Here is a 12366-nt window from a genome sequence, read left to right as displayed (position 1 = left end):
ACTTTCCAGGCTTTGGGTCTTTGCACCAACGACAGATTTCTGAAAGCGGCAAGGAAAAGTGACACAAAAGCGGCTTGTGTACAATTTTTGCAACAGTATGGGGAAACAGCAAAGAGGCTACGATAAGATGATGTAGCAAGCCTAGATGCATAGTTGGCGGTTTCTTGGCGCTTCTGCTCTTTCTGGAAACCTCGTTACCCCCCTCCCCCCCACTCAATTTCTTTAGCCATCTGTGAATTCGAGATCTCGAAATACACAGTCAATAGCAACGAGACCCTGCGTTGTGTACGTAATCAACTAAAAAAGTTTAGGGCGCCGAACTCATCGAACAACAGAATGGTGCAGGACAAGGGGAGTCAGAGCAGATGAGAACATTCGAAGATAGTGAACTAATAAGGAATGATGATGTGATTATTATTTAGATTGTATGTTTGAAATGAGCTTGTCAGACAAGCTAGGCCAGACTCACCAGCGAGCCCACCGACAATATGGAAATGGCCTGCTTGATGTGTTTACAACAACAAGGCAGCAGCGGCAGCAAAACCAGCGCCTAGCCCCACAACAGCTTGGGCTCCACCGTTTTCAGACTGAACCTGAACGCTAGCGGAAGAGGATGTAGCTTGGATCTGGCCGTCGCTTATTTGGGAAACAGCTGAGACGGTAGTTTTTGAAGACGAGCTTGAGGGACTGGCAACTGAGGTGGCAGCCTGGATCTGGCCGTCACCGATTTGAGAGACAGCCGCGGCAGAACTAGTGGGCTTGGAAGAGGTGGCTGTAGTAGCCTGAATCTGTCCGTCACCGATCTGGGAAACAGCCGCAGCAGAGCTGGTGAGCTTGGAAGAGGTGGCTGTAGTGGCCTGAATCTGCCCGTCACCGATCTGGGAAACAGCCGCAGCAGAGCTAGCGGCCTTGGAAGAAGTGGCAGTGGTTGCCTGGATCTGGCCGTCGCCGATCTGGGAGACAGCAGCATCAGCGCCAGAGGATGGAGACAAAGTAGTCTGGGAAGCGGTGGATGTGCCGGACGAGGCAGCGGTGCTGGATGAGCCCGCTGAACTAGAGTCCTCGCCAGAAGGGCTGAAGTCTGGGACGGTGGACCCAGATGTGGAAGTCGCTCTAATGGCAACTCCAATGCTAGATGAGTCCGAGTTGTTAGTGTATAGCAAGTAGGCGGAACCAGAGGGAACTGCCACAAAACCGTCCTTACCACCATACAACAAATGTCCCTCAGAAATGGAGAACTCACTGGAGCCTTCAGACTCAGATCCCTCCACGACGGAGCCGTCAGAGCTCACGACAGCATACTTATCATCGGAGAGCTTCAGCTTTCCATCGTCGGTGACAACAGCAGAAAGCGAGTCAGAGCTGCTGCCTAGGTACAGCTTGGAATCTTGAGCATACGCGGAAGCATACTGCAAGCTCGAACCCGATCTGATGACTAGAAGGCCGAAGGTCTCAGAGTCAGCTAAAGCTAGTCTTGCACATGCCAATAATGCAGCGGTAAATGCACTGGTGAACTTCATGTTGACTGGTGATTAGATTTGAATTTGGTCTTGAAACTTTCTTATTTGGCTTCGTTGATTCTTTGTGAGACACTAGAATTTGATAAAGCCGATGTACTTGCCAAGAAGACCGTTTTCGAACCTGGGGACTCAATGTACGCGTATATATACCATTTCTTTCGCTTTGAAGCTGGTCATTCATTGTTTCTCACCTACGCGTAATCTTTTTTTAGAACTTTCCACGACTGGTCCCTGAGTTTCAAATTATGACGTATACCAAGCTTTTTGAAAAATGACTAGTCCGCTTTGCGTCGAGGTGTAATAATGCTAAATGGGGAAAGAAAAGCCCGAAGTGACTTCGCGCTGAGTATTTCGATGCCGAAATGCTGTGGCATCAACTGAAAATGTTCTTTAAAGGGTTCGGACGGCGCACGAGTCACGCAGCTTGCCTTCTGTACGGCTCAGATAGCTGGTACAACAAGGTTGAGAACATCACGTAGCACCATATATTGAAAATAGAGCGGGTAATGGATCTCGGAAGCCCTTTGTAGCGAAAACTGCTGCATTGCATTCACTAGCTGTGCGACTAGGTCAGGATCTGAGCCATACTGCAGCGAGATTTCGTGGCTGGGATTCTGAATGAGCTCCAGGTGGAACGGGAAGTACCAGTAGGAAGCAGTCTTGACAATGTCAGGTACTACGAAGGCGCGTTCTTCGGCCAGCGCAAGCGTTTGACAAAGTTCCAGAATATCACGCAAAGAGTGGGTAGAGCAACCACCTCCTGAAGCCTGACTGGAAAAACGGTGCACTCGTAGGTGCATAATGATATCGAGAACGTAGCGGCGAATAGAGTGGTGCACGTGGACCTTGCGCAGTGAGTTGCGCAGCTGCGGCAGCGTTTCCTCGTTAAAGTCTGTAGCGCCGCCCGTCATTGGTTCCGCGCAAGCGAACCAAAACTGACGCTTGAGGTACGGAGTAAAATGAGCGTACGGGACAAAGCCTGGCGACACAGTCGCGACCGCAGCAAAGAACGGTGTGTCCCGAGACCTCATAACCTGCAGGAACTTGGCAAGCTTGTCTTGCTGTAGCGTCAACAACCTGTCCACGTTCGGAAGCACTAGCACCTGCTCGGCCTCTGGCTTTGGTCTTGCGTCTATGTCATCGTAATTTTCCCACAAGGCGTAGGGGAGGTGTAGAGCTTGTAAGAATTCCACGACGACCGTAGGATCTTCGCAGTAGCATACCAGGTTTTTACGGAACGCTAAAGCCGCTGGAAGTGTCGGTCCCATTGGCGGTAGACTGGGTTCCTGGCCACTCATCAAAGCATGTGTTTTTGAGTTTCAAGGGACGTGGGCGTTTCAGTTCTAAGCCTTCGATAGGCTTTGATGGTGTTGAACCTCGATGAGCGCGTATAAAATGATACATGGTACTACTCCAGAACTGAAAATTTTAAGCGTATTAGACATTCAATACTAGCTCATCGCAGGCTCATCGCAAATCGACACGGGCACATAACCATGGCTAAACTAGTGCATAACGTGCAAAAGAAGCAGCACCGGGAGCGTTCGCAGGTTGCTTCCCGGTCCAGATTTGGATTTCTGGAGAAGCATAAGGATTATGTGAAAAGGGCACAAGACTTTCACCGCAAGCAGGCGACGTTGAAGGTGCTGCGTGAAAAGGCACAGCAACGCAACCCAGACGAGTACTACCATGCGATGCACTCCAGGACTCTCGACTCGAAAGGCCTTCTTCAAAAGTCAAGACGCGCGGCAGACGAAGACGCCAGCCTTTCCACCGACCAAGTAAAGCTGCTCAAGACGCAGGACGCCAACTACGTGCGGACGCTGCGCCAGAATGAGCGTCAGGCGCTAGAAAGGCAGAGCCAAAATACCATGTTTAAGTCAAACGGATCGCACACCGTGTTCGTGGACGACGCCGAGTCCATGCACGCATTCGACGCACACAAGCACTTCAACACGACGCCTGACATGCTGCATCGCCGCGAGAACAGGCTTACAAAGGAACAGCTGGCAGATCAAGGCCTGCAAGCAGGTGCCAAACAGGCGGGGTTGGATCCTGAGACCCTAGAGCGCAAGCGGCTCAAGAAACTGCGGCAACTGCAGCAGCACCAGGACCGCGAGCGCCAGCTTTCGGGCGTGCTTCAGCGCATGGAAATGGAACGCGAAGGCATGAAAAAAGGTTCCAAGAAGAAGATTCGCGATGCGCACGGAAACACGGCGTTCAAGTGGAAGAAGCAGCGCAAGCGTTAAGGCGCTACATCAAGATGCATTGCGCCAAGCTGCGCCCGCCACTAAAGCACGCAGGCACACCCTTGTACAGAATCTGGAGCACGCAGCTCGCGGCACCTTTCAGAGGTCGTTGTTTGTTCGACGGAGAGATAGACACAGCTACAAGTGTCGAAGAGTGCTCGAAGGAGAGAGAGACGTACCTACAAGTGACGAAGAGCGCTCGAAGAGCCCCAGCCTACTAAGTGCGCCCGGCTTTCTAAAGTCCCTGCGAACCTTGTCGCTAGCGCCGAGTGCGCCACGACGCGGCCGCGCCGCACGCCTTGGGCAGGGTGAGAGGTCTGGTCTTCCCGGACTTAAAAACCAGTGTCATGGCCCCACTCGTAAGAAGCGAACTTTCGCGCTTACCTGCGACGTCCCTGCACTTGTACGCCAGCGATACGAGTTGTCTCAAGCGCCGCGCGGTCGAAACATATTCGCCGCTGGCACGCCGCCAGCACTTTCGTAGCGCACCTTCTAGGCTTGCAGTGCTTACATAAATAACAATTACTATCGCACCTGGCACGTAAAAATAACTATTTACGAATCGTACGTTTTTTTCTCGGACGAATTCGGGCTCCTGGGCTCTTATCCCCGCCTTTAGCATCGCAAAATCACGGGAATTCCCGTTTTTTGCCAACAGGGCGCGGGCATGCGTGACTTCGAGTCCTAGTGGGATGAGGTAAACGAGGGGAGAGCTTTTCCATGACCGGCACCGCGTTGAGTTGGTGGGTGCTGGAAACTCAAAGTATAAATGGCCATAGACCAGGAAACCTCGAAGGCGAAATGATGACAAACACGACACCGAAACGAGAGAAGACGGCATTGCCACAGCGCACAGTTTGAAACTGCCATAGAACGAAGAATTATACTTTGTACGCAACGCCAAAGTACCTTGGAGGCTGTGAAAAAAGAAAAGTGGTAAAGAAGCGGAAAGACGCACAAAGGCATAATATGCAGAGAACATTATACAGGCACACCAGTAGCACGCTGATGCAGGGAGTGCGCCAGAGGCTCGGCGGCTACGCGGGTCTGGGAAGCCAGCGCATCGGGTTTGTCGGCGCGCTGCGGTTCGCATCGAACATCCCTTCAATGCAGAAGGGTGTTATCTTCTACGAGCACGGCGGCGAGTTGCACTACAAGGACTTGCCTGTGCCCAAACCTAAGCCTAACGAGATTCTAATAAACGTCAAGTACTCTGGGGTGTGCCACACAGACTTGCACGCCTGGAAGGGAGACTGGCCTCTTGCCGTCAAGCTTCCCCTGGTCGGTGGCCACGAGGGTGCCGGTGTAGTCGTTGCCAAGGGCGAAAACGTCACAAACTTTGAAATCGGCGATTACGCCGGTATCAAATGGCTCAATGGCTCGTGTATGAGTTGCGAATTGTGCGAGCAGGGCAATGAGCCCAACTGCGAGCACGCAGATCTTTCTGGTTACACGCACGACGGTTCCTTCCAGCAGTACGCCACTGCGGACGCTGTGCAGGCGGCTCAAATCCCCAAGGGCACTGACCTCGCACAGATCGCCCCTATTTTGTGCGCCGGTGTTACCGTCTACAAGGCCTTGAAGACTGCGGATGTCAGACCCGGCCAATGGGTTGCCATCTCCGGCGCAGCTGGTGGATTGGGGTCTCTGGCCGTCCAGTACGCCAAGGCAATGGGCTTGCGTGTCCTTGGTATCGACGGTGGTGAGGACAAAAAGAAGCTCTTCCACGACTTGGGCGGTGAAACCTTCATCGACTTCAGAACCACTAAGGACATGGTGGGCGCGATCCAAGAAGCCACCCAAGGTGGCCCCCACGCTGTTATCAATGTTTCCGTTTCCGAGGCTGCTATCTCCATGTCAACTGAATACGTCAGACCTACGGGCTCTGTCGTTTTGGTTGGTTTACCAGCTAACGCATACGTGAAGTCCGAAGTGTTTTCGCATGTGGTCAAGTCCATTTCTATCAAGGGATCCTACGTGGGTAACCGTGCGGACACTAGAGAGGCTATCGATTTCTTTGCGAGAGGTCTTGTGAAAGCTCCCATCAAGATCATTGGTCTTTCGGAACTACCTGAAGCCTACAAGCTGATGGAGGCTGGCAAGATTCTCGGCAGGTACGTGGTTGATACCGAAAAATGATCATCTTTGGGTGAGCTAACGATTTAGAAGCAATTATATAAGGATGGGGGTGTAATAGTATGATGTAACGATTCCTGAAAAGTTGAGCGTTTGGATTATAAAGTGCATGGACCTTGCGAGACATGAGATTGACTACTGCTTGACAACAACGTTTAACCTTTTTCGAAAGAAGAATACTTCTATATTGCATCTTCGAGTCATTATGGTGGTCTGTGTCTTACGGCATATAATACATTTCCAGAGTTTATATAAAAGGTATAAAATACTATTTTTTGATCTTATTTCTTCGACTCTTCGGCCTTTAGGACACTTGAAACATTATCGTTGAATCTTTCGAAGGCAGCCTTGTCCTGTTTACCCTTTTTCTTGATGTGAACCATTGTGCTATTTCCCGTCCCCTCGATACGTATCTTAAAACGAAATTGGCCTTGGACAAATTTACAATTGTAATCCGCATGGCTGCGTGACCCGCGCTTGTCGAGACGCTTTAATTCGTAGTCAATCGAATGCTCCTTAAACTCTTTCAGCATTAAAATGTGAACGTTTTCAAATTCCAGCCTTGTGTTGTGATCAACAGCAAGCACTTCTTTATTACCAACATTTGGTTTGAGCGACTGAATGAACTTCGCAAACCAAGTCTTCTTAGTGGGAGGTGGCGGAGCAGGTCTCAACGGCTTTTGAATTTTCTGAGGTGGTGCTGGTTGGTCATTCTCTACCACAGTGTCTAATTTACTTTAAGTAAATGGAATTGTAGTAGAAGATGGCCGTGGTTGAGCAGCTACGGATTCTCTAGGCTTGAGAACGGAGGTTTTGATTGGCGATGACTTGAAAACTGTACTGGATTCATCATCAAATAACATTGTGACACGCTTCTGTGCAACTGGTCCCTCCCCCGGGATTTGTTCCTCCACATTACTTGACGGGTCCTGTTGCATTCCGGTAGCACTATCGAAGTGGCCCTCAGCAGCAGGTTCCGAAGCATGATCCTCAAAGTCGTCATCTAGGTCCTTGAACATAGAAATAACGCTTTGTGAGATAGAGCCTCTAGCCTTTTGATAGGAAAACCTCTTCTGAGGAGGCACTGGCACTTTCTCAGGTGATAGCTTGAACTTTGATATGATTTCCTCAGTTGTTTCCCTTGGAAGCTTAGCAGAAGATGTCATATTATTGGCATAGAGGGAGACTCGAACATCTGCTGATGGAGTGAGAACGCTTGTTGTGTTCAACGTATCAATAGATGTCGCTTTTCTGTGCACATGTGGCTGAGAGTCTAAGCCTGAAGAGCTGGTTGCAATTGACACATTATCACAAGGTGCGTCTTCGAAGATATTGATGTCATCCTCTCCTTGTTCCTCTTGGAGCAGTACGGGCTTTTTCGCTTGTTCAAACTGATCTTGAGAGCTACCATTAGAAACTTGAACGGCCTGCGCAGTGAAAGTTTGTGTCGGAATATCAAGCGCGAACGACATATCAGACGGCATCTCCGAACGAGTGTCATAGGCGCTAACTTGGCTAACTTTGCGAGATCTTTGTACAGTAAGGGTATTTTTTGGAAGATTAGTAGATGGCTTACGCGAAACATTTTGAGTGCAGCTTTTAAGAGAACCTCCAGCTGGCCGGCGCACGACAGATGAGGCGCGAGTAGTCGAGCTGTTACTATCCAAAATGTATTGGCTTAAGTTTTTGAACGTTGCGGAACTGTTCAAATTAGCAGATGGCAGAGAAACAACTTGTTTCGACTCTTCTTGTCTTTGCGCATGCTGCATTTTTGCAGCATCAGTACTGTCATCGCCCTTAATGGAACTTGAATGAGCAAGAACATTTGTCAAATCTGTTCCAGAAAGACTCTCGAAGTCTTTTAAATCATCAGCATTGAGTGAGATTCCATTACCACTTGAAGCAAAAGAGGTCTCAAATGCGGTGCGTCCCCAATCCCCACTATTTCTTAACTTTTTCAGGTTTGACTTCGACTTGAGATGTGCTCTGAGGTTGTACTTGTTGAGCAAGAGCTCAATGGAGTTCGGCTGAGAAACATTTCTGCGAGGATCCAAGGACACTGGCGTATCATCCTTGCCTGAGGGAGCCGAAGCTACCCTTAAGTTGCGACTTGAGGGAGTCGATTTAAGCTTGCTGACTTGCAAAGCGGCTCTTTCAGATTTTATTTGTGAAATTCCGTCAGTTTGAGGGTGTTTCCTGGGAGTTTCAGTATTTTTCTTCTGCGCATTATCTCCTAGACCAGCTTGATGAGATCGAGGCGCTTTGGAAGCCGCTTTCTTCGCTATTGCCACGCTTTCTTCGACTTCTGCTGATGTCCCCTCCAAACGCGATTGCAATCCATCTCTATCTCCCGAAAGTTCCGTTTCATTACTAGTTTCCGTGGATTTTGGAGATTCTGGAGCTTTTGCCGTCTTCCCCAATCCTGTTTTGAAAACTGGATTTGTTGTTCTTGCTGCCTCTGTTGACGTTTCTCCTACTTCCTCTGTTATGCCCCCAAGCTCCGCGCCAAAGAGAATCTCTTCACAGAGCAACTCGAATTCAGACTGCTGTGGCAACGGTGGTTTTGAATCGTCGCTTACGTAGTCTTTCAAATTAACCGATCGCTTAGAGATCGAGTTCAATGAGTATAAAGATCTCTTGGAAGGAAGCGGGTGTTGTGGTTTTATTGGGGAATTTCTAAGGGATTTTTTAGAAGCTGAGTTTTTGAGTGATCCCAAGGACTTCTTTGAAGAAGACTTGTGAAGGGATTTTTTTGATGAGGAATTGTGAAGAGACCTTTTCGAGGCCGATGCGGAAATACGCTTTTTCGAGTTTGACTTGAAAACCCTTGAAGAAGACGCAACATGCTCTTTGTGAGGCGATGATTGTGACTTGATAGAAGGCACGCTAAATTGAGACTTTTGTAAGATCTTTGGAGCATTAACAGGTGGAGATTTTGGACCTGCCTTCAATTGTCTCTGCTGATACGCCAACAATAGAGAATAGAAAGTTTTTTCCTCTGTAAGCTCTGGCTCCAGAAGCCTTTTCATAATATAGTCTTTAGGGGCTCCATGCCATAGGATTTGAAGATTCTGGAGTATAGTGGGGTCCACATCTCTTTCGCTTCTTATCGTACAAATTTGAGGGGAAGTATGACTCAAAATGTGAAGATCAGAGTTGGATTTGCTGCGCTTGTAATCATACTTGGTGATTAGAGGATGCGAAAGGATGTCGTTTATGGTAATCCTCTTATTTGGATCGACAACCAGTATTCTTGAAATCAGATCCTGAGCCTCTAATGATATCGCTTGAGGCATTTGATATTTGCCTGCCTGAACTTTCAGCAACAGCCTTTTAATATTGTCGTCGTTGAAGGGTAAATGACCGGTCAGCAGGGCAAACAGAATGATACCACACGACCAAACGTCACTGGGGCCCCCGTTGTAGGTTTTGCCCATGACAATTTCAGGGGAAGCATAGTGTGGAGACCCACAAGATGTTTCTAGGAGCTTGTTAGATGTCTGGAGTGCTGCCATACCGAAGTCAGCAATTTTGATGCGTTTGTTTTTCTTGTCTAGCAGAAGATTTTCTGGCTTCAAGTCTCGGTGGCAGATGTTGAAGCTGTGGCAGTACGCGGTTCCTTCAATAATTTGCCGAAAATAATGGATCGCCTCTTTTTCCGAAAGTCGGCCGCGCGACACGAGGTAGTCGAAGAGCTCACCGCCATCAACGTATTCCAACACCAGAAATAGCTCAAGTTTGTTTTCCCATACTTCATAAAGGCCCATGACATTGGGATGCGAGATCAACTTCATGATGATGATTTCGCGCTCTATCCCATAGGGCAGAGCATTGGGTCGCGAAGACTTGGTCTTTGGAACAATTTTGACCGCAGCAAGTTTACCTGTCTCCATGTTTTTTGCCAGCCGCACGCGCCCGGAAGACCCTTTGCCGAGCGTCTTGCCCAGCTTCCAGGGCCCTATTGTATCCCGAGATCTGCGCTTCGAGGACTGCGTAGCAGTGTTGGTTGTGCTGGTCGAAATCTGCGACAGTCGCTTAGTGGCGTCAGTTACGGAGTGAACCACACGATCTATATGATCCGAACCACCGGTAGCCGCCATAGCTGCTTGCTGAGCCATCGACATCGCCTTGCTTAGCTTGACAGTGTTGGGTATAGAAAGGTGGACGCCAAATTCTCAGAGATCTTCCATGTAAACATATCAAAACACTACACCAAGCAGACTACTTCCGTGCGAAGGCATATCAACACATAAACGCGAAAAAACACCATCCGCGGTCTAGTCCAAAAGCAGAATTCCTGGTCACGTGACAGGAGGTGCTCACTTATTCACGTGCGGATTGAAGATATGGTTAAAGAAGGACACACGTAAATCGCGACTCGCAGAGCCCCGGGCAGTGCTTCTATCCCTCCAAATGAATTCGCGGCTCCATGAGGCTAAGCGCTAACCTTTCAAGTTTGGCTTGAGCGAGAGTGTGAACTTCAGTAAACATGCTTTTATCACCTACAGGGCCATCCTATACACGGACGCTTGCTCCGAATCCTACTATGATTGTCGATGTCAAGGAGACTTCGATGTTTTACCGACTCTCGTATGCTAGTTCTAGTGAGCATATTGAATTAACGCGTTGAGTCAGATGACCGCATATTGCGGCTTATCATATTACCGTGAAGTCGCGTATAGCTTTAGTAAAGCTCCTTGATATCTCCCCCCTGCTCCTAATTTGACCGAAATATTTGCATTAGATTACCAGCAAAACAGTCGCCCGCATACCCAGTGATCTTAAGGGTACCGAGCGTGTCATTTTTGCCACTTCCTCGAGCGGGTCCCAGAAACGAAAAAAAGCGTATATAAGCCAGCCAGATAATAATACCTGATAATAGGGGAGTGAACACTGAGTAAGAACAAAATACACAAATGTCAGACGCAACCCAGGAGGCTTTGGCCCAAATTAAGAAAACCCTTGAGCTTCTAGCGCTCCAAAAGCCCACCACAGGCGAAGCAAGCCAGCCAGCTGCTGTAGCTCATAACAGTAGCCAAAAATACCGTGGAAAAGACTACTTCGAGGAAAGCTCAAAAAGCTACATCAACTTCACATATGAGAGCCCAACCATATACCATGTGGTAGAGTATTTTTCGCGCAAGCTGGACGAGGCTGGATTTAGCTACGTGAGTGAGAAGTCCACTTGGTCCGAGGTGAAAAGCGGTAAGTATTACACCATCCGGAATGGCACTAATCTTGTTGCTTTCATTTTGGGCAGCGATTGGAAATACGAAACAGGTGTCGGTGCCATTGGCTCGCACATCGATGCACTGTGCGCGAAGCTGAAGCCTGTCTCTACCAAGAAAGACGTCGAAGGGTTTCAGTTGCTAGGCGTCGCTCCATACGGAGGGACCTTGAACACGTACTGGTTCGACAGGGATCTGGGAATTGGTGGCCGCGTGCTTGTGCGCGACCCCGACTCAGGCAAGATTGAATCGAGGCTGATTAACTCCGCGCCACACCCTATTGCGAAGATCCCCTCGTTGGCTGTGCACTTCGGTGAGCCCGCAAATGGACCATTTGACAAGGAAGACCAGGCTGTGCCTGTGATAGGATACTCTGGGACTGGCGATGATGACGAGGAGGGCGACTCCGAAGACGAGAAGAGGAGTCCACTCTTCGGTAAGCACCCAATAGGCTTGCTTAGGTACATCGCGTCCCTTGCGAAGGTGAAAGTGAGCCAACTGGTGCAGGTCGACCTCGATCTGTTCGACGTGCAGAAAGGCACTTTGGGCGGGTTGAAGAATGACTTTTTGTTCGCGCCTCGTCTCGACGACCGCCTGTGCAGTTTCTCGGCTGTCAACTCATTGATTGATTTTGCTAATGACGGGCCTGTGCCTAGGGACGCCTTCAGCATCGTTGCATTGTTTGACGACGAAGAAGTTGGCTCTCTCTCGAGACAAGGTGCGCGTGGCGGACTTCTAGAAAGTGTCGTTCAGCGCGTGGTAGCAAACCTACACGGCGATTCGCCTGAGTTGCTCCGTACGACTTTTGCCAATTCTCTCATCATCTCGGCAGACGTCAACCATATGTTCAACCCAAACTTTTCATCCGTCTATCTGGAGCATCACCGGCCAAAGCCCAACGTCGGTGTCACTTTGTCACTGGATTCAAATCTACACATGTCTACCGACGTCGTAGGCCTGGCCGTCGCCGAGGAGCTCGCTCGTCTCAATGGCGATAAGCTACAATACTTTCACATCAAGAACAACTCACGCTCTGGCGGTACAATTGGTCCATTCATCTCATCCCAAACCGGTGCCCGTACTATTGATCTCGGCATAGCGCAACTGTCAATGCACAGTATCCGTGCTGCTACAGGCTCCAAGGATATCGGACTAGCCATAAAGTTCTTCAAGGGCTTCTTTGCCAACTGGAGATCAGTTTACGACAAATTTGGTGATCTGTAGGTACCACGC

General features: G+C 49.3%; 7 protein-coding genes across 7 annotated transcripts; 3 read left to right on the top strand and 4 right to left on the bottom strand.

Annotated features, from left to right (window-relative positions):
* Positions 1 to 512: 512 nt before the first annotated feature.
* CWP1 (Cwp1p) lies at positions 513 to 1520 on the bottom strand (the record flags this gene model as incomplete). Its single annotated transcript, XM_002552923.1, has 1 exon — positions 513 to 1520. One exon carries the CDS (start codon positions 1518 to 1520, stop codon positions 513 to 515), a length of 1008 nt encoding a protein of 335 aa, XP_002552969.1.
* A 440-nt stretch (positions 1521 to 1960) lies between these two features.
* Positions 1961 to 2818, bottom strand: MTC2 (Mtc2p; the record flags this gene model as incomplete). Its single annotated transcript, XM_002552922.1, has 1 exon — positions 1961 to 2818. One exon carries the CDS (start codon positions 2816 to 2818, stop codon positions 1961 to 1963), a length of 858 nt encoding a protein of 285 aa, XP_002552968.1.
* Positions 2819 to 3016: 198 nt separating this feature from the next.
* UTP11 (rRNA-processing protein UTP11) lies at positions 3017 to 3769 on the top strand (the record flags this gene model as incomplete). The annotated part of the gene is made up of 1 exon (XM_002552921.1): positions 3017 to 3769. The coding sequence occupies one exon, from the start codon at positions 3017 to 3019 to the stop codon at positions 3767 to 3769; it is 753 nt and encodes a 250-aa protein (XP_002552967.1).
* Positions 3770 to 4028: 259 nt separating this feature from the next.
* KLTH0D05610g (KLTH0D05610p) lies at positions 4029 to 4751 on the bottom strand (the record flags this gene model as incomplete). The annotated part of the gene is made up of 1 exon (XM_002552920.1): positions 4029 to 4751. The coding sequence occupies one exon, from the start codon at positions 4749 to 4751 to the stop codon at positions 4029 to 4031; it is 723 nt and encodes a 240-aa protein (XP_002552966.1).
* Positions 4739 to 5908, top strand: ADH3 (alcohol dehydrogenase ADH3; the record flags this gene model as incomplete). The annotated part of the gene is made up of 1 exon (XM_002552919.1): positions 4739 to 5908. The coding sequence occupies one exon, from the start codon at positions 4739 to 4741 to the stop codon at positions 5906 to 5908; it is 1170 nt and encodes a 389-aa protein (XP_002552965.1).
* Positions 5909 to 6642: 734 nt separating this feature from the next.
* HSL1 (protein kinase HSL1) lies at positions 6643 to 10029 on the bottom strand (the record flags this gene model as incomplete). The annotated part of the gene is made up of 1 exon (XM_002552918.1): positions 6643 to 10029. One exon carries the CDS (start codon positions 10027 to 10029, stop codon positions 6643 to 6645), a length of 3387 nt encoding a protein of 1128 aa, XP_002552964.1.
* Positions 10030 to 10821: 792 nt separating this feature from the next.
* Positions 10822 to 12357, top strand: APE1 (metalloaminopeptidase APE1; the record flags this gene model as incomplete). Its single annotated transcript, XM_002552917.1, has 1 exon — positions 10822 to 12357. One exon carries the CDS (start codon positions 10822 to 10824, stop codon positions 12355 to 12357), a length of 1536 nt encoding a protein of 511 aa, XP_002552963.1.
* Positions 12358 to 12366: the final 9 nt, after the last annotated feature.

The sequence above is a fragment of the Lachancea thermotolerans genome (genome assembly GCF_000142805.1).
Source record: "Lachancea thermotolerans CBS 6340 chromosome D complete sequence".
NCBI lineage: Eukaryota > Fungi > Ascomycota > Saccharomycetes > Saccharomycetales > Saccharomycetaceae > Lachancea > Lachancea thermotolerans.
This window is presented reverse-complemented; position numbering and strand designations above follow the sequence as displayed.